A 20,685-nucleotide genomic window follows, 5' to 3' on the forward strand; every position below is an offset into this window, starting at 1 on the left:
CAGGTTATTGGCTGGTAGTTGGATGGGACCGGTCCCTTCTGGGTGTGTTTTAGCCTGTAGCAGCGGGTTCATTTGTGCTGCCAGGCACTCATGGATTAGCTTCTGCTGATTGCTGTGCTGTGGTCTGCTCTTAGATCCTCATATTCCAAGGTAGGTGTGGTTAGCATGGGGGGTCTAGTCTGGGGACCCTTACTGGATGCATGCCCTGGCCGGGATTCAAACCCCCGACCTCTTGTTCCAAAGACAATAACATTACCACTACACTTTTATTTATGTTATATATGATATGTTTAAGTTTACCAAGTTCTCTGGTTGTTTACTTATTAAGAAGTATGTCTTGTGTTTTCTTGGTTGCTTCATCCTGTGTTTTGCCTCTTCAGAGGTTTCACTTACTACAAAATGGGAAACCTAGACAACCGGATAGCCAATGCAGACCAACTGCTGACACAGGATGTGGAGAAATTCTGCAACAGTGTGGTGGATCTTTACTCCAATGTCAGCAAGGTACCCCTAAGCAATGTTTAGTAACTTTCTACCATACATGGTAAATGAGGAATCGATGATAAATTAGTAATAAACATATTAGTATATAATGGCAGAGTTACAGTTGCACTCCCCCATCATGAGTGGGTAGGTGACTGTAGTTCAGCCAAAGTGAGGTTTAAATAAAATGCACAGATTTTGTCTTTTTAAACTTTTATTTTATTGTTGTGTGTAGAGCAGACAGTGTGCACCTATCTAAAAATGGCACTGTTGTGATCTCCATGTATAATGTAACTTATTGTGTGTGTGTTTGTGTGTGGGGTGGGGTGGGGGTATTGAACACCAAACAGGAGGAAAACCCTGATCATCAAACTCTGATTTGGGAAATGCATACAAATGTGGAGGGAATGGCCCAGGATACAACCCCAATTTGCAACTAACTTCTCAGCTCAAACCAAAGAGTTAAAGCGTTAAAAAGATCTGTTTAATAGTTCAACTTTGCTTTGGACAGTTCTATTCAATTAATTTAATTTGAGAGGCTTTAATGTCTACAAATCTTAAGTCAAAGGAGGAAGGAAGAAGGGAAAAGGCTAGGTTTTAACAAAACAAGATCATCCAGTTTATCCCAGCGATTCAAAATGTTTGATCCATAGTGCTTCGGGGACCAGCGCCTGCCAACTTTGTCTTGACATCCAGGGAAAATCACATCAAGCCAGTTCAGCATCTTTGCTACTGTTTACTTATTGTTTTATTTTTCTTTATCGGTCCCTTCTCTCCTCTCAGCTGTTTTGTTCTTTTATCTTTCCACATCCACCACACATGGGTTTAAATGTGGTGGTGATGTTCTGGATGAAAAGCCAGCACATATTATGTAGCAGTGTTTCATCACAGTAGTGTCTCAAATGCATTGAGGTGTCTGGTTTTGTTTGCTGGTGATTCCTCTGTTCAGTAAATGGTAAGTAAGGAAGTGGGTAATCAGAACATAGCCAAGCGCCTATCGTGCAAGATAATACTGGTGATATAACTAGAATTGCAACTCTGGTCTTGTAAGAGAGTCTTTAACTGTTTTCAACTCTGTTTTTTCCTGTTTTTCCTGCAGCCTCTGTTAGATATTGGCCTGTACATCTTCAAACTGACAAGTGCCATTGGTGCTCAGGTAAGCAGCATGTTTTCTTTAGTTTCTACATTTAATGCATTATCAGTTTCCAAAAACAAATCATTTTGGGGTGGACAATATTGCATCAGTTGTCGTAATATTTCAAGGAAATCTGCAATAATATTTGGCAATATAGGAATGTATATTGTATTCATACTTGCAGCTTGCAGACAAAATTTTTACATTATACATGCTTTCCTGAGGAGGAGGTGGCGGTGTTGTTGTTGTTGTAGTAGTAGTAGTAGTAGTAGTAGTAGTAGTAAAACACTATGCTATGCAGATGTTACCCAGCTTTATTTATCCATGAAGCCACATGATAGAAATCAACTAGTTAACGTGCAGAAAACTCTTAAAGACATAAAGCCGTGGATGACCTTTCATTTCCTACTTCTAAATTCAGAAAAAACTGAGGTTAATATACATGGACCTAAAAAACTTAGAAGCATGGTGGCTTGGCAATTACCTTGGCCTCCAGTAGTGCTGCAAGGAATCTGCAAGGGAAGGAGTCATTTTTGGTCCCACATACATGGGACTGCTTTCATTCTTATGTGCAGATCACTAAAATAAGAAACATCCTGTCTCAGAGTGTAGACAGGATGTCAGGTAAAATTCTAATCATCGTTTTGCACGGGCACATCTGCACTCAAAAATATAGATTTTTTTTTTTTTTTAATTTATAAATAGAACCGGTTTTCTGAATATTTTGTGTTCATCCCATTGTTGCTCCTTTTTCACAGTGCAACAGTTGTCACTGAGAGATGTGTCATGTAAAACAGAAATGTAAAACTATTCTGAACCTGAACAGTGAACTGGAAGCAAATCTGTTTGTGTATTTGTTTTTTCATCTTGTCTTTCACTTTAACATAAGAAGTGCTTTAGTCACTGATCTTTGCCACACAGGTAAAATTGTCCATCTCTTCTTTCCTTACTAGGGCCCAGCCATCATGATGGTCTACCTGCTGATCTCAGGTCTGTTCCTGACTAGACTAAGGAGGCCAGTAGGCAAGATGACAGTCACTGAGCAGCGCTATGAGGGAGAGTATCGCTACGTCAACTCTCGCCTCATCACCAACAGGTAAACATGGCATTAACTGTTCAGAGTCTGGCTTTTTTTTGTAGCTTTTTTTAAAAATAATTTTTCTCATTAGTGAGGAAATTGCCTTCTACAATGGAAACACACGGGAAAAACAGACCATTCACAGCATTTTCCAGAAACTGGTGAGTATTTTTATTTTTTTTTATTTAAATTTTTTAAGCTGATGTTAGGATGCATGTTGACAGTCCACAAAAAGGACTGTAATCCCTGACTACAGTAAGTACTAAGGTAGAGAAACTTGAAAGATGTGACCATTTTGTTTTGGAAGGATCACAGAAAAAAACAAGTAATGGCTACTTCAGGCTACATGCCAATGTATCCTTGGGCAAGATACTTAACCCCAAGTTGCTGACGCAACCGTCGGAGTGTGAATGTGTGTGAATGTTAGATAATTAAAGCACTTAGCTTAGTTAATATTGGAAGTGCTTGTATGAGTAGGTGTGCATGTAAAACGTGTTGTATAAGCGCTTTGAGTGCTCAGACTGAGTAGAAAAGTGCTATATAAGAACTAGTCCATTTACCATTTACTGTATACACTCTCAGCTTTGAGTATGGAAATCTAATGTATTTTGTAATAAAGATGCTTTTCTTCTTCCAGGTGAACCATTTGCATGATTTCATCTTCTTCCGTTTCTCTATGGGTGTTGTGGACAGCATAATTGCTAAGTGTAAGTAGATGTGTTATTTTGCTGACATATTGTCTGTATACTGATGTAAGACATCCTTGTATCATGTGGTATGGCAGGAGGATTCTGATTAATTCAAGAATTAATAATTGTATGACCTGTATTGACAGAATTAACCCATTTTCTGTAATCTCATTCAAATTCAAGCCAAGATTGTCTCTCCTGTGTGCCCACATCCTATTGCTTTGCAGACTTGGCCACTGTGGTGGGCTACCTGGTGGTTAGTCGGCCATTTCTGAACTTGTCCCACCCCCGGCACATGCACAGCACACACTCTGAGCTGCTCGAGGTGAGAGAAAGCAATACAGAGCAGAATATTTATTTATGACTGTGGCGATCTCTACTGTAACTCAATCCATGTGCTGTCAAATGTGTGAAACAATCTATAAATGCATACTGAGATTTGTTCATGGATTTACAAACAAATCTGTGTGCACATAACTGACTTAATGTTTTTAAAAAGTGTATTGAGATATGCAGACATGATCCACAGACTTGTTTACCAACTTAATATGCTTTGTATAATAGTCCTCTCTTGCTAAAGCACAGTTTTTAAAAACTCATGAAATATTCTGCACATTCTGCTTTAAAAATCCTAAATGTTTAACACACAGCCTGCCACTACTCTGTGGTTGCAATGCACTCTGGCTCAGTGACATGAATTGGTGGCAGTCCAGTGTTGTGGTTATAAATTTGGCATTTTTAAATTTAGTTTAACAAATTATCAAAATATGCCACCCTGCCCGCTCCTGGTTTAGGCTCCAGTGTACAGGAAGTAAGAGAAGTGACATTAGTCTTAACAGGTTTCCTTTTTTTTTTTTTTTTTTTTAAGGGGGGGGGTTTGCAGAAAATACTTTTTCTGAGACAGCTTTGAGTAGACCTATGACTGTGTTCTTTGGATATGGTCACGTACAAATGCTGCTGGTCATAAACACATCTGTAACCAAATGCTTTGGAAAAACAAGTGGAAATTTCTTTTTTTTAAAAAATGAAAGACAGGAAGTATTATGCTCTCCTGCTAGGCTGTAAATAATCTGCTCTAATATGGAGCCAGCAGTAAAACACATGGATAGCTGAGATTATGGTTCTAAGTGTTCAGTGTTTTCCAAATAGCTACCTGGATGGATATAGACTTGTTGGAATTCAGTCATACAGTGGCCAGAAAGTGTGTTGATAATTATGGACCATCTTTACATTTGTGAACATGAAACCAACTCCAATGGAAAAGATAGAGAATTATTATGGCATTACATGCTAATCTAAAATTACTGTTAGTGGAATACACTTATGATGACAAGCAGTTTGTTTTTTGTTCGTTTTTTTAATCTCAGATTTAAGTTGCTGATATAATCTGTTCATAGTTACGTTTGTTTGTTTTTTCACATACAAACGTGATTAGACACACTTAGTTTGAAATGTTTTTTTACATACATTTGACAATAATTCTGCTGAAATAATATATCTACAAAGCTCATTATCCACCCACAGACAATTTTGGATCAGTAGTACAGTTTGATGTCCATGCTATACTGCAGTGAACCTGAAATATATGGAAGTCTGTCCTTGTATGTTTGTGCATCCCACTGTTTTCAGGGCATAGTCCACAGCGATAAGGTAGCTTTAACAATGATGAACTTGTCTTATTCCAGTGGTGGTATCTTTAAAGAAATGTTGATGATTTCCTCACAGAAAAATACATAAAGCCTTAATTCTCTTTGCAAATGTTTTACTGATTTTGATTGAACTTCTTTGGTCCATAGGACTACTACCAGAGTGGGAGGATGCTCCTGAGAATGTCCCAGGCCCTGGGGAGGATTGTACTAGCTGGCCGAGAGATGAGTCGCCTCTCGGGGTGAGTGTGGGAATATTGCTGGGTGGCTAATAAATTATGCCTTAAGTCATTATTCTCTTCAGAAGTATTTAAAAAATTTTATTTTTACATCACTGTAAAGTACTTTGTGTACATCTCTGGAAAGTATTCAGACCCCTTTAAATTTTTCACTCTGTGTCATTGCAGCCATTTGCTAAAATCAAGAAAGTTCATTTTATTTCTCGTTAATATACACTCAGCACCCCATCTCGACAGAAAAAAACAGAAATGTAGAAATTTTTGCAAATTAATTAAAAAAGAAAAACTGAAATATCACATGGTCATAAGTATTCAGACCCTTTGCTCATTATTGAGTAGAAGCACCCTTTTGAGCTAGTACAGCCATGAGTCTTCTTGGGAATGATGCAACACGTTTTTCACACCTGGATTTGGGGATCCTCTGCAATTCTGAACTTTTTTTGATTTTAGCAAATGGCTGCAATGAAACAAAGTGTGAAAAATTTAAAGGGGTCTGAATACTTTCCGTATCCACTGTATGGAGCATTACTGTTACCTGGATAATATCCTAGATTTGTTTTGCTTTCTATTCTGTCCTTTCTATGATTTGCTTGTGATCTTATTTCTTGCGTATAGTCACTAATTTACACTCAATACACAGTAAAGAGCTGGTACTGTATCTTGGCAAAGATTAAAAGGGGAAAAAAATTCACAGAAGGCCATGACTCCCTCAAACTCAAGGGAGGTAAAGTGCCTGCCCTTGGCAGGGTACAGACTAGCTTGAAAGTGGTGCCTAATCTGGGATCAGAGACCTATTGCTTTGCTGTAAGCTTTAAACAACTTCACTAAGCACAATTTACAAAGAAAAAACAAAATGGCATCATCATCTGCACCAGAGAGTAAAACAGTTAAATGTGGATTATTAAACATTAGGTCTCTCTTTTCTAAATCCCTGTTGGTAGATGATTTAATAATTGATCAACATATTTATTTATTCTGCCTTACAGAAACTTGGTTACAGCAGGATGAATATGGGTTTAAATGAGAGTCAGAGCTCTGTTGAGCCAAGTATTCCTTGAACTAGTAATGACTTCATGAATTTCTTCACAAATAAAATTTGAACTATTAGAGAAATAATTATTCATAACCATCTCAAAGACATGTATTCATGTTCAGCTGCTTTCAGTACTTCCTGTATTTGTTTAGACTCTTTGTCCGATTTGATCTTTCTGAGTTAACTTCAATAGTTACTTCCTCCAAACCATCAACATATTTATTAGACCTTATTCCTACTAGACTGTCTTACCACACTTTACATGCTTAGGCAGTACTATTAGAAAGCATTGCATACATTTTCATTGTTATGCAGATAATACCCAGCTTTATCTATACATAAAGCCAGATGACACACATCAATTGTGCCGCGTTTCCACTAGTACCTACTCAGCGCAACTCAACTCGGCACGGTTTTTAGGCATTTCCATTAGTACCTGGTACCAGTTTCCAAGCAATCCAAGGTGATCTGAAAATGTGAAGTTGAAGAACAGTGTGCCACTGATTGGCCACACTTCTATTGGTGTTATCACCCCAATAGAGCACTTTGCTGTCAGACTGCTGACTTACTTGTGGTTCCTAGGATACTTAAGAGTAGAATGGGAGGCAGAGCCTTCAGCTTTCAGGCCCCTCTTCTGTGGAACCAGCTCCCATCTTGGATTCGGGAGACAGACACCCTCTCTATTTTTAAAATTAGGCTTAAAACTTTCCTTTTTGATCAAGCTTATAGTTAGGTCTGAATCAAGTGACCCCACTGCATTTAATCATTAGTTATAATTAATCTGTCTCTCTTCCACAGCATGTCTTTTGTCCTGTTCTTTCTCTCCTCTGCCCCAACCGGTCACAGCAGAGGACTGCCCCCTCTGAGCCTGGTTCTGTCAGAGGTTTTTTCCTGTTAATAGGGAAATTTACCTTCCCACCGTCACCAAGTGCTTGCTCATAGGGTGTTGTTTTGACTGTTGGGTTTTCTCTAGAATTATTGTAGGGTCTTTAACTTAAAATATAAAGTGCCTTGAGGTGACTGTTGTGATTTGGCGCTATATAAATAAAATTGAATTGAATGATGCTCACAATCTCAAATCCATTATTACTGTGGTATAGGTTCTGGAGTTTTGACCTCTAATGCCAGTTTCCTTATCTATAGTCAATGGATCAACCTGTGCCAAAAATCTAGACTCTGGCCATCCAAAAATCTGACACCCAAGAAGGTCCAGCTCTGATTTCAGGGTTTAGCTACAGTTATTTATTAACAGATGGCCTATCATCCTGCTGTGTCACAATTGGCAGGGTATCCTCTGGCTGTTTGGTTTGACTGCATTGTCTCCAGTTGACACAAATAAAACACAGATTTTTAGAAATTTTGTTCTATAAAAAATCCAAATGCAATAATGGGTGTCTCTGTTATCACCAGTTATTAAAATCAGTATAAGGGAGCTAAAAGAGCAGCTGGTGTCATGGCTTGTATTTTTGTTACTTCACTGAGGATCCGTACTGATGAACTGAAATGTTTATCTGATTCCTGTAATTATGTGCTCCCAACAGATTCACAGCTCGTATCACTGAGCTGATCAAAGTGCTCAAGGAACTTAATGCTGGCAAATATGAACGCACCATGGTTTCCCAGCAGGAGAAGGGTACACATGATTCCTTACTGCACAGACTAATATCACTATGAGATTTATTATCGTAACACCTGAAATTGTACAGCCATACATCTTACCTCATTTGTTTTTTCCACTCCTTTTAGAAGCAGATGCTGCAGAGAAACTGGTTCTGGTGCCTGGAAGTGGTCAAATTATTAACAAAGACCACGTAATCAAGTATGTACTCATTTGTGGTGTTTGGTTTTGATTGTGCCCTGAGTGCTTTTTGTCATGTTTGAGTATTTTTTGTTTGTTTATTTCTCCTAATTTGCAGATTTGAGAATACTCCACTAGCAACACCAAATGGAGACATCTTGATCAGAAATCTTACATTTGAAGTAAAATTTATTTTTCATTGCCATACCTCAGTCATTACTACTAATATGCACTGCTCAAAAAAAATTAAAGGAACACTTTGAAAACACATTCGATTTCAATGCGGAAAAAAATCATGCTGGATACTGATACTGACTGGGTAATGTGTCAGGAACAAAAGGATGCCACATTGTTTGATGGGAATGAAAATTAGCAACCTAGAGACAGCTGAATTCAAAGATGATCTAAAAATTCAAAGTGAAGAAATTACCCATCAGCCTAGCCTATTATGCTGAAATTTCTTTGCAGCATCTCAAAATGGTACTTGCATGTGCTTGCATTTATGCATGCCCCTATTAAGACAAAGGATCATGTCCTCAGGGATCTCCTCCCAGGTCTGGACCAGGGCATCACTGAGCTCCTGGACAGTCTGAGGTGCAACCTTAGCATTTTCAGATAGACCAAAACATAATATCTTAGTGGTGTGGTTTTTTTTTTTTTGTTTGTTTGTTTTTTTTAGGTTAAGTGAGCATGGGGGATAGACAGTGGTATAAATTTCTCCATCTGCCAGGAACTGCCTGCATACTCTCACATAAGACCAGGCATTGACCTGCTCCAAGAGGAACTCAATACCTCATTTCTTCCCGATACCTAATGGCAGTCAGGGTGCTGTTGCCTGGCCTGTAGAAGTTTGTGTATCCCTGGATATGCCTCCCCAGACCATCACTGACCCACCACCAAACCGGTCATGTTGAACACTGTTACGAGCAGAATAATGTTGGCTTCTCCAGACTCTTTCACATTTGTCACATGTGCTGAGGGTGAACCTGCTCTCTTTTGTGAACAGTGCAGATGTACCTGCTAATTCTGCTATTCTATGGCAAATGCCAGTCGTGCTCTATGGGGCTGGGCAGTGGACACAGAGCCCACTAGACATCGGGCCTCACGCCACCCTCATGGAGTTTATATTTCTGATTGTTTGGTCAGAGATATTCATACCAGTGGCCTGCTGGAGGTCACTTTGTAGGGCTCTGGCAGTGCTCATCCTGTTCCTGTCAAAGGAGCAGATACCAAACCTGCCGATGGGTTAAGGAGTTGTAAAAGTTGCACAGGTAGTCACTTGTGCAACATCTATAGGGTTCAGGTATTGCTTCATGCTGCCAGTAGTGACACTGACCCTACCCAAATGCAAAACTAGTTTTAAAAAAAAATATGCCAAAGCAGCTGAAACTGATTAACAATCTTCTCTGCTTCTTAACTTAAAAGTTTAACTAACTTGATCCAATACTTTATTTCAAATGTTTTTCTTTAAATTTTTTGAGCAGTGTATTTATATACTCAATGGCCACCTCATTAGGTACACCTGTTCATCTATATACAGTCAGCCAATCACATATAACCAACTCAATGTATGTAATGTATGTAAACATGACGAAGACAACCTGATGAAGTTCAAACTGAGCATCAGAATGGGAAGGAAACATGATTTTAAGTGACTTTAAACATGGCGGGGTTATCCAAAAAAAGAGAGAATATCGAGTGAGCAGGAGTTCTCTGGGTGAAACTGCTTTAATGCCAAAGGTCAGAGAATTACTAGATTGCTTTTTGCTGATAGGAAGGCAACAGTAACTCCAATAACCACCAAGGTATGCAGAAGAACATCTCAGTGACCACGATGCCGAATTTCAACACAGATGGGCTACCGCAGCAGAAGACCACACCAGTTACCACTTCTGTTGGCTAAGAACAAGAAACTGAGGCTACAGTTTACACTAGCTTGCCAGAATTGTAAACCAAAAAATTGGGGAAATTTTTACCTTGTTTTGTGAGTATTGAATTCTGCATACAACATTCTGATTGTTGGGGTCAGAATTTGGTGCCAACATGAAAGAATGGATCCATTCTGCATTCCAGCCCAGTACTAACAAGGTGTAACTAATGAAGTAGCTGTGTGTATTTGTATATTCAATGAGACCGGGTGTAAATGTAATAACACTGCCTTTATGTATTTTGAAGGTGAAGTCTGGTACCAATGTTCTTGTGTGTGGACCAAATGGCTGTGGGAAGAGCTCCCTGTTCAGAGTGCTAGGAGAGGTAGGGGTTAACACTGGCCAATTATTAATCAGTTTCATCTCAAGCTTTTTACTTATATATATATATATATATATATATGGGGTTTGGTTTGGTTTTGTTAAAACAGCTGTGGCCTCTGTTTGGTGGGCACCTAACAAAACCTGAGAGAGGGAAGCTGTTCTACGTCCCACAGGTAAGAATCTGGAGTAGGGTGTGTGTGTGTGTGTGTGTGTGTGTGTGTGTGTGTGTGTGTGTGTGTGTGTGTGTGTGTGTGTGTGTGTGTGTGTGTGTGTGTGTGTGAGTGAGTGAGAGAACTTCATTCTGGTTCTGTTTTTAAGCAACAACTTGGTTTGCATTGTGTCAACTGGCTTGTTTTGAGGAAGATTGTCTTGAATATGAGGGGGGATTTGTGGCAGAAAAATGTACAGGGACCACAAAGCTTATGTATAAACGAATTGGCACTCTGACTTACTTTCTGCCACTGTCTGCACTTGTCACAACTTCCTTGTTCACCAAAAACTTGTTAGCTTTTCTTCACTTTACTTTCATTCATTTGATAACCACAATCAAGGAATTCCTCAAAAATCAAACTGGAATCTGTGTAGAGCAGGGGTCTCAAACTCCATTGAGGGCCGGTGTCCTGCAGGTTTTAGATGTGTCTCTGCTTCAACACGCCTGAGTTAAATATAGAAGTCATTAGCAGGACTCTGGAGAACTCGACTGCATACTGAGGAGGTAATTCAGCCATTTGATTCAGGTGTGTTGGATCAGGGACACATCTAAAACCTGCAGGACACTGGCCCTCGAGCCCTGGAGTTTGAGATTGCTGGTGTAGAGAGTCCACCTTAGCCCTACTGGTGTGTCTGTGACTTTGAGTTAGGACATTAAAAAGCCAAATCGTAAGTCAACATTTTATGCTAATGTGTCATAGTTTTTGCATGATATAAAAATGTTGTGTTGCAATATCATTTCAGTAACAACGTCATGCATTTCCATTCCCTAGTGCGTGGCACAATTTAGTAGCTAAAAAGGGAGCGACTTTAACAACCTCCAACAAAGCATAGCACCAGCAAAATATGCATAGTACATTGTTCCTGCTAAAGATGAATACAATAAACGTGTCCACCACTTGAGGCAAAAATCCACAAAGTACAGCCAGGCTATAAAGGAGGACATACTAGCAGCTGATGTGCGACCCACATCCAATCACTAGTTGCCCTCCACATAGCAGAAAGCGCAAGTGGTGGAAGTTATTGATGCAGTTACATGGTAGAAAGCAGGGGTTTAAGCCAAGATACAGCATCCCAAGTAGAAAACATTTTTTGTTCTATTATGTTATTTTATTATATTGGCTTATAAAGATATGGCTTCTGAAGAGTTACAAGGTTAACTTTGATTCTTATTATTGTTAGTGTTAAGCTGTCATGTCAGACTTTTGCTTAAATTTTTCTGAGAAAACACTACCGAAGTTATGTTTGTGCTTACATTTGGCTTATGGATTGGATAGAATGCTGTGAGTACTGCTGCTGACACTTTGTTTTGATAGATTCACATATCAAATTAGGAAGTGCGTCATCAATGGCAGTAAGTCACTGGAAAAAAAGATGGAAAATTCCCTTTATTTACTTACACTGATAAAGGCTTTAAACACCAATAAAATGTTCAGTATTTTTATTTTATGTCATCAGAAATATCATTATGGCATGCTTTCTTAAAATATCATGATATAATTTTGAGGCTATATTGCTGTAAAAAGTTATCTGTATATACATTTAGTCCCATTGTGTTGTCAGTCGTAACAATGAATTAGAAAGTTGGTAAAATTAGTAAACTTTAGTAGAGGCAAACATTTGATCATCTATGAAAGAGTGCCTAAAAATTAGATTAGATTTGTTAAATGTGCTTTGCTTGGATGCTAGTTATTAAATAAGCTTTTATTTTGTTAGTTTTTTTGTTTTTAACACAAGTTGACCTAATGGCAAAGGAAGGATACTCTTGGCATTGGAAGCGACTGTTGCCCTTTGACATTTGCAAGTTTATTAGGGTTTTTAATTATTTTTTTCTTGTTTTCCAATATTTGTTGTTTCTTGTTTGGGCTGCTCATTTTAAAATCCAATATTTCAATGGGATTCATTTTTCTAGCACCCTCTTCCCTTTCAGTCAGTTCTTGGGAGATTTGCTTGTTTGATCCAAGTCACCTTCATTGTCATGTAGTTGTTTGTTTCCTCCTGTTTGATACCATTAATAACTTGGTTTCTCCCTCAGCTCCACTTGTGCCTGTATTCACAACTAAAGACTGCAACAGATTTTTAAACTTTTTTGTAAAAAAAGGTCGATATCAGGGCAAGTGTAAAGCCACCTGCAGGGGACATTGCTAGTGTTGGCTCTACAGCATGCTCCTGGTCCTCATTTACTTCTGTCACTTTGGAGGATGTTAGGGATTTGCTAAAAAGGATTAAGCTGTCTTCCTGTGTGCTTGATGTTATACCCATGTCACTGTTTTTAAAGGTATTTGATACTGTTGGCCCATATGTTGTCAAGTTGATTAACGTTTCTCAGTTCCATGCTTTTTAAAACAAGCAGCATTAAGTCCTATTTTGAAAAAGCCAAATTTGGACCCTACTGATCTAAGCAACTACAGGCCTATATCTAAACTGCCTTTTCTTGCAAAAGTTGTGGAGAAGGTAGTGGCTGGGCAGCTGACTACTTTCTTGGAAAGTAATAATATCCTTGATAAGTTTCAGTCTGGTTTTCGTAAGATGCACTCTACTGAGACTGCCTTGTTAAAAGTCTCAAATGACATACTGATGGTTGCAGACTCTGGTCAGTACAGTGTATTGGTTCTATTAGATTTGTCATCTGCTTTTGACACAGTCGACCACAAAATCCTATTACACCAACTGCAGAATGAGAGAGGAATTTCTGGAACTGTTCTTAAGTGGTTTTCCTCCCATCTGAGCAATAGAACCTTTTCCATGTTTGCAAATAACGTACTGTCCAAAGTCACTCCCTTCCTGCATGGCGTTCCTCAAGGTTCAGTCCTAGGTCCCATTTTGTTCCTGTTATACATCAGCCCCCTTGGTAAGATTATCAGTAGCTTTAATAAGGTGTCTTACCATTTGTATGCTGATGATATCCAACTGTACTGTTCCTTCAACGATTCAGAATTACACAAGCTTGATGACTTACGTAATTGTGTCTCTTGTATTAAGGACTGGCTAGCTAACAACTGCCTTCAGTTAAATTCTTGTAAGACTGAAACCCTGATCATTGCACCGGAACAAAAAGTCTCTTTGATCAAATAACACCTTGGTTCTCTGGGCTCCTCCTCCCAGCCCAGCCTCAGAAACCTTGGTGTTCTGTTTGACCAGTCAGTGTCTCTGGACAGACATTCAAGACATCTGGTAAAAAGTTGCTTCTATCATTTGAGGAATATTTCTAAGTTGAGGTCAATTTTATCCAAATCTGACCTAGAGATGATTATTCACGCTTTTATTTCCTCTCGTTTAGATTATTGTAACTCTCTTTTTACCTGTTTTAATAAATCTGCTGTAACTCATCTGCAGCTGGTCCAGAATGCTGCAGCGAGGCTTTTGACAGGAACCAACAGAAGGGCACACATCACACCTGTTTTATCCTCTCTACATTGACTATCTGTAAAATTTAGAATTGATTTTAAAATTTTAGTCGTGACTTTCAGAGCTTTTAATGGACAGGCCCCCCAATACATCACCGAGGTGTTGACTGCTTTTTCTTCAGGCCGCAATCTTTGGTCCTCAAGCCAGAACCTCCTGAGGGTCCCTAAGACCCGGTTTAAAACCCGGGGTGACCGGTCCTTTCAGGTAGTAGCCCCCAGGCTGTGGAATGCCCTGCCGTTGTCTCTCCGTATGGCTGAATGATTCTTTTAAAAAGCAGCTTAAGACACTTTTATTCAGACAAGCTTTTAGTTAAATGTTTTACTTTGTCTTATCAGCTATTGTTATTTATTTTACTTGTACATTGTAAAGCACTTTGTGATTTTATCTGTGAAAGGTGCTATATAAATAAAGTTTTACTTACTTACTTACCTGTTTCAAGCAATATTTTCCATTTGCTTGTCTTGGGCCCCATACTACAAAGTGAGTTCAGCATACCCAGGGTACCCTTTCATTATCTGGATTCACTTACCCTAACACTGGCAATCAGGATAAGCAATCATGAAGCTGGATATCAACTTGCTAAGTTAACACAGGGTTTCCCTTGCATATTAACATGAAAGGGGTAGCATTGGTGGCATCTGACCTGTCACAAACATAGATGCCTTTACTGGCAGCAGAGCAACTGATTTTTACATTTGAAAAATATGAAGAGGTTAAACATTATGCAGACAGAAAGCAATACAACTGTTTCAGACGAAGCATCTTTTTTGTGTGTGTGCGCGCGTGTGTGTGTGAGAGAGAGGGAGGAAAAGTGCCATAGGTAGTGTACTATTAAACCGGGCCTGGCCAAGGAATAAAGTTGTATCTAAGAGTCTAGATTTAAAACTACTGATCATCAGGGTTAGACACTGTAAAACCTTAGACTACTGCCTACACAGATCTGAGGGATCCTCAGAATTGGTCAGTAGGCAGCAATTTCATACCCTGATCTCCAGTCTGGAACATAAGCTGCTCTAGAGGAAGTTGGCTTACATCAAAAGTTGTCCCACTAAGACTCTATCCACTGTCATAGTGGAAAAAAAGTCCAATGATAAACCTAAAGTTGCCTAGATAAACCCAAGTCCTGCTTTGTTACAGGTCTCTGGTCAAAAGCTATCCTACCAAAAGACTGATGTCACTTACTTACATGTGTTACATGTGTATATACACGTAACACACGTATCTGCTTTTAGTTTAGTTACGTTTTGTGAGTTGAGTCATTAATGTATGCCTTCATACTTCAGAAGCTTACATCTGAGTTTTTTTGTCCAGAGGCCTTACATGACTCTGGGTTCTTTGAGGGACCAAGTCATTTATCCTGACACCCATGAAGAACAGATGAGGAAAGGCATCTCTGATCAGGTGGGACACAACACACACACACACATGCATTTCCTCCACATTGCCTGTATTTGTGTTGTTTTAGTTGACTATATTACTGTGTAAATCTGTCCAGGTGCTTAAGGACTACCTGGACAATGTTCAGCTTGGTCACATTCTGGACAGAGAGGGAAGCTGGGATGTTGTCCAGGACTGGATGGATGTTCTCAGTGGAGGGGAAAAGCAGAGGATGGCTGTAAGGCCTCACTTGCACTCTGTCAACAGGCTGAAAAGGACGCACAAGTCATTGATTTGCATCTATCTAGAGAGAGAGATAGAGATAGATATCTATATAGAGAGATATATTTAAAAAATCAAAACACTGACCAGCCAACACCTTTATTAAGCCATTCAGGCGAGTGGAGGGTCTGTCCCACCTTATTCTCACAACTACAGCTAGAGTGGCATGTTGATACATAATTTCTCTGTGGTTTTTCATTTTGAATGTTCATTTGAAAATCCTTTTCAGTCAAAGTGGGCAAATTTTGGAACACCAAGGATTATCATATTTAGCTCTTTCTCCTGATCAGTATGTCTCTGTGTACACAGATGGCCAGACTGTTCTACCACAAGCCCCAGTTTGCTATTCTGGATGAGTGCACCAGTGCAGTGAGTGTGGATGTCGAGGATTACATCTACAGCCATTGCAGGACGGTATGTTTCAGGACAAAATAAAACGGGGGATCACAGCTAAAAAATGAATCAAAAACTTTACAAGAGTCTCTCCATTGGGAGTAGAGATACTGCTAAATATATTGGAAAGACTATAAAGCAAGCTGTCGTGATAAACATGCCAGTATACCGTTCTTTAAAAGGCTATCCTGTGTCTTGACTCAACAGGTGGGCATCACCTTGTTCACTGTGTCTCATAGAAAGTCCCTGTGGAAGCACCATGAGGTAGGAACTGGATGTTTTCTGTTCTTATGATGAAGGTCAGAGCAGCACAAGTGCAGTCCCTGTTAATGTTTCAGCAGCTGGGCTTCATTGCTCAATAGCAGAGAAGTTGGCCAAATCACTCTTAGTGCTCATGTAGATCTTAGATTTTAAGGTTTTTAGCTCATGCCGTTGCAAGGCATCCATCAGTCTGTCCACAGTTCATAGTATTAACAGAAATTAGTGAAACTTGCATACAGTGATCATGTAATGGCTTTCACCCAAATTGTGTTCAGGGTCCATTTTCAGAATGTAACCTTCATGCATAATACTTATAATTTAACCACTCTGCAATCTACTGATATCCAGTAGTGAGATTTTACCCACTGTATAAATATAAAACATTAAAATAAATAAAAAGTTAAAGTTAAACTTTGCATATAATTTGTATAAGCGCTTTGAGTGCTCATACTGAGTAGAAAAGCGCTATATAAGAACTAGTCCATTTACCATACATGATACAGGAAGAACATGATGCCAAAAGATAGGATGGCTTAAAATATCACTTTGTTCCAAGTTACATGCCACTTATTGTAACATTTGACTGTGATGATCATGATCTTATTTGGTCTTGATCACAGAGTGGTCCTAGTGGTTGACTCCCACATTATAAAGTTGTGGTTAGGACCTTCCTGTCACCATTATGCTAAAATCTGTAATATGGTCAATGCTATGACATGCAGATGCATTTGCATATTTTCATGCTTTTTTTATGGCCGTGGCTATTTGAGGTGAGCAAGATTAATTTGTTTTGGGTATGACTATTTGAGCCTTCTTAACTTCTCATTGGATTACTTATTGGTTTGTGCAATATAGTCATCCAATGACAAAAACGATGTACTTTACATATTGCAGTAACCTGTGCAGTAAACCCCCCCGACTCACTCACCTTGTCTGTTTCCCCCAATCTGTCTTACAGTATTATCTACACATGGATGGGAGAGGAAACTACGATTTCAAGCCCATCACAGAAGAAACAGTAGAGTTTGGCTCATAACCACCTGTTGACATTGGCCAAAAATGCACTACTAATTCAGAAACCAGTCCCTTTTGTGTGTTTGTTTTTGGGGTTTTTTTTCTCCAGGGTGCACTCATGGCAGGAGTTATGACTAACAATCACAGTAGTCTTGTCTAAACAATAATTTTTTAACTGCAAAACAACGTGTTGCCAACTTTTTTTACACTAAAAAGTGGACACGTACTGCTGTTGTCACTGTGATCATGCATCATAACAATGAAGGGTTTAATGATGACCAAGATATCATGTTGTTCTTGGGAGCATTTCTCACATGTCCCAGTGAGCGTGATGCTACTTAGACATATTGAAGTGATTGCCCTGGCTGTCTGGGAGGTTCTCATTAAACTGTCCACAACTGACTGAAGAGAAGATTAACTTTTGATTTACTGATTTTTATGAGCTGGTTTATCTAAGCACTTTTACTGTTTGCTTTGGATTCACTCACTGTCTGGTAGACTCAGAATGTTAAATGAATATTTGCATTTTTGCTTTTGTTTTTGTTTTGTTTTTTTAAATTAGGATGCCAGGATGACATCTTGCACCCCATCTGAAGGTGATGGCACCAGCAAGCGTTTCACAAGCACAGGTTGCTAAATTTTAAAATGTAGCCACAGGTTATGATACCTCACACAAACTACCTATCGGGGCATTTGTGGGGGGAAGAACATATTATGATGTAACATGGCATATATAGTGTATACATGCTTGCTTGCTGCACCTTGTCATTTCTGGCCCCCCCCCTTTCCCTCCTCCTTTAAGTCACATGGTAAAACCCCCTTGTATGTTTCATGAAATTAAAGCATGTGTGTCTGTAGCTGCAGGAAAAAGCTATTGAGGAATCTCTAAGCAAAGGGCTTATGGTTTTTCAAGGCATCCTAATTCATGACAATTTAAAGTTAACAGTGCTGTCACAGGCAGTTAACGTGTAGTTTTAAATTTCATAACTAATTTCCATTAATGACAATTTTAGATTGCATAGGTGGTGGGATTGAAAAGGTGCAGTATTTGTCTTGTCTTGTTTTTTTGGGTTTTTTTTTTTTTTTTGCTCTTCTCCTCACCCCCCCTCTCATTGGTACATAAATATGCAGATGTAATGGTGAATGACAGCCTCTTCCTTAGATCACATGGGTTACACAGACTAAATCCCTCTCCAGCCCTCAATGCCATTTTTTCATTACCTGTGTCAATAATGTACTTTATACTAATGTTTTAAAAATGTAAAGAGGAGCCTTAACTGTATTGGTTAGTTTTCTATAATTGTTATGATCTTGCTTTGCATTAATGAAATAAAAAGTTGTAGAGACTATATTCATAAAGTGTGTGTGTGTGTGTGTGTGTGTGTGTGTGTGTGTGTGTGTGTGTGTGTGTGTGTGTGTGTGTGTGTGCGCCCCATTAAAGCGAGATGCTGTTTCTGAGCAGAATATTCATTAGTGGTCCAAGAATAAATAATCGTTTTTTTCAAGGTCAAAGTCACCATAATTTTTCATTTGTGAAATTTTAAATTTCATATCAGTGAATTTTTCATCTATTATGAAATTTGGTACTTGAGTAAAAACAATTAAATTGGTAACTTTTTCTATTTTAAATTAAAATACAATAATGCAACGTGAACTGTAAACCCTACACAAAAATCACACATGCACTGATATCTTGGCATCTTCCCCTTATCTGTTCATGTGGATCTCCTTTTTTTTTAAATGAAAACAAAACCAATAAAATACATTTCTAGTCTTTGATGTAGTAATCTATGATGGATTAGCACATAGAAAATTGGTTGAGTGAGGTATGTGCGCTATTGAGTGCCCTTCTAGTTTTTGTTTGTTTGTTTGTTAGGTTTGGGAGGGAGGTGCTTGTTTGGTTTTGTTTGGTTTTTCCCACTCCTAAAGAAGCAAGCTAATTCAACAAATCACAAACATTGGTAAATGAAAACCACTGTGTTGTATGTTTAAATTAATTAATATAAACATCTTAATCCCAGTATTAATCAATAGATACTTTCTCTGCTTCTATGGTCACTTAGTTCCTGTAGCATTCTTTTAAAAAAAAAGAAGTAATTTAATACACACCAGTACGATGGTGCAAAAAAAAAGGCAGAGAGCCACGCAGTGAACACTGAGACAAAAGCAGTCTAGCAGAGCCCTGGGTTATAGAGGAGACTGGTGTATCCGGTTTCCTCCAGCAGAGAAAATAGACGGAGCATAAAATTTGGATTGAAAATTGGTTCCACTCCCTGCAGCTGCCAGTCGTGATTTCAGTGTTACTGTGAATGAACCATAATTGAAAAAAAGTTCCATATCATTATCAGGCAGCATATTACACCTGTCCTGGCTTCACTCCACTGGCTACCTGTGCACTTTAGAATCCATTTTAAGGTCCTTGTATTTGTTTTTAAATCCTTAAATGGCCTTGCTCCACCTTACCTTTCTGAACTGCTTTGTCCCTACACTCTCGTCCGAGATCTCAGGTCATCTGATCAGATGTTCTTATATATACAGAGATCTAAGCGGAAGCTCTGAGGGGACCGGCTTTTTCCATTGTTGCCCCTAAGTTGTGGAATGAATTGCTTGTGCACGTTAGACAATCGCCTACACTGTCTATTTTAAAGATTCATTTATATTCTCTGGCCTTCAACCCAGCACGAGACATTGATCTTACCTGTTTTAATGTACTACAATTTTTAATTATTTATTTAATTTTAATTGCTTTTTTTTCTCTTAATATTTTTACTTATTTGGTGTACAGCACTTTGTATTTGTTGTGGCTTTTTAAAGTGCTTGACAAATAAAGCTTGATGATGATGATTACCCTCCATTTTTTTCAGATTTTTCAGAAAACACAAAAAACTGAATCAGCTGCTCACTGGCTTTTCTGTCTTTAGATCTCCCATTGGTAAATAGACTCGTTCTTATATAGTGCTTTTCTACTCTGAGCACTCAAAGTGCTTATACAACACATTTGCATTCACCCATTCATACAAACACTTCTTTCTGTAGCTAAGTGCTTACTATCTACTATTCACACACATATCCATACTCCAACACTTGCAGCAGAGAGGAACTTGGGTTCAATATCTTACCCAAGGATACTTTGGCATGCAGCCCAGAGCAGCCAGGAATAGAAGCCAACCTTCCGATTAGTAGGTGACCTGCTCTACCGCCTGAGCCACTGGAGGTGATACGGTACTATAAGGTCTTTAAGATATGATGGGACCTGATTATTCAAGACCTTGTATGTGAGAAAAAGAATTTTACATTCTTTTCTAGATTCAACAGGGTGCCAATGAAGAGAAGCCAATATGAGAGAAATATACTCTCTCTTTCTAGTCCCTGTCAGTACTCTAGCTG

General features: G+C 38.8%; 1 protein-coding gene across 2 annotated transcripts in view; it reads left to right on the forward strand.

Annotated features, from left to right (window-relative positions):
* The window catches only part of abcd3a (ATP-binding cassette, sub-family D (ALD), member 3a), a 34,337-nt gene extending 15,688 nt beyond the window's left edge, over positions 1-18,649 (forward strand). For both annotated transcript variants that reach the window (XM_030756501.1, XM_030756500.1), the window contains 17 exons: positions 381-504; positions 1,583-1,639; positions 2,572-2,714; positions 2,788-2,857; positions 3,334-3,403; positions 3,613-3,710; positions 5,182-5,273; positions 7,845-7,936; positions 8,050-8,122; positions 8,220-8,283; positions 10,277-10,354; positions 10,461-10,526; positions 15,283-15,372; positions 15,467-15,586; positions 15,940-16,044; positions 16,231-16,287; positions 17,243-18,649. In XM_030756501.1, the coding sequence (XP_030612361.1) occupies positions 381-504; positions 1,583-1,639; positions 2,572-2,714; positions 2,788-2,857; positions 3,334-3,403; positions 3,613-3,710; positions 5,182-5,273; positions 7,845-7,936; positions 8,050-8,122; positions 8,220-8,283; positions 10,277-10,354; positions 10,461-10,526; positions 15,283-15,372; positions 15,467-15,586; positions 15,940-16,044; positions 16,231-16,287; positions 17,243-17,320 (1,477 nt within the window). In that variant the 3' untranslated portion in view covers positions 17,321-18,649. The remainder of the gene's footprint in view (positions 1-380; positions 505-1,582; positions 1,640-2,571; positions 2,715-2,787; positions 2,858-3,333; positions 3,404-3,612; positions 3,711-5,181; positions 5,274-7,844; positions 7,937-8,049; positions 8,123-8,219; positions 8,284-10,276; positions 10,355-10,460; positions 10,527-15,282; positions 15,373-15,466; positions 15,587-15,939; positions 16,045-16,230; positions 16,288-17,242) is intronic.
* Positions 18,650-20,685: the final 2,036 nt, after the last annotated feature.

The sequence above is a fragment of the Archocentrus centrarchus genome, chromosome 20 (genome assembly GCF_007364275.1).
Source record: "Archocentrus centrarchus isolate MPI-CPG fArcCen1 chromosome 20, fArcCen1, whole genome shotgun sequence".
Lineage (NCBI taxonomy): Eukaryota > Metazoa > Chordata > Actinopteri > Cichliformes > Cichlidae > Archocentrus > Archocentrus centrarchus.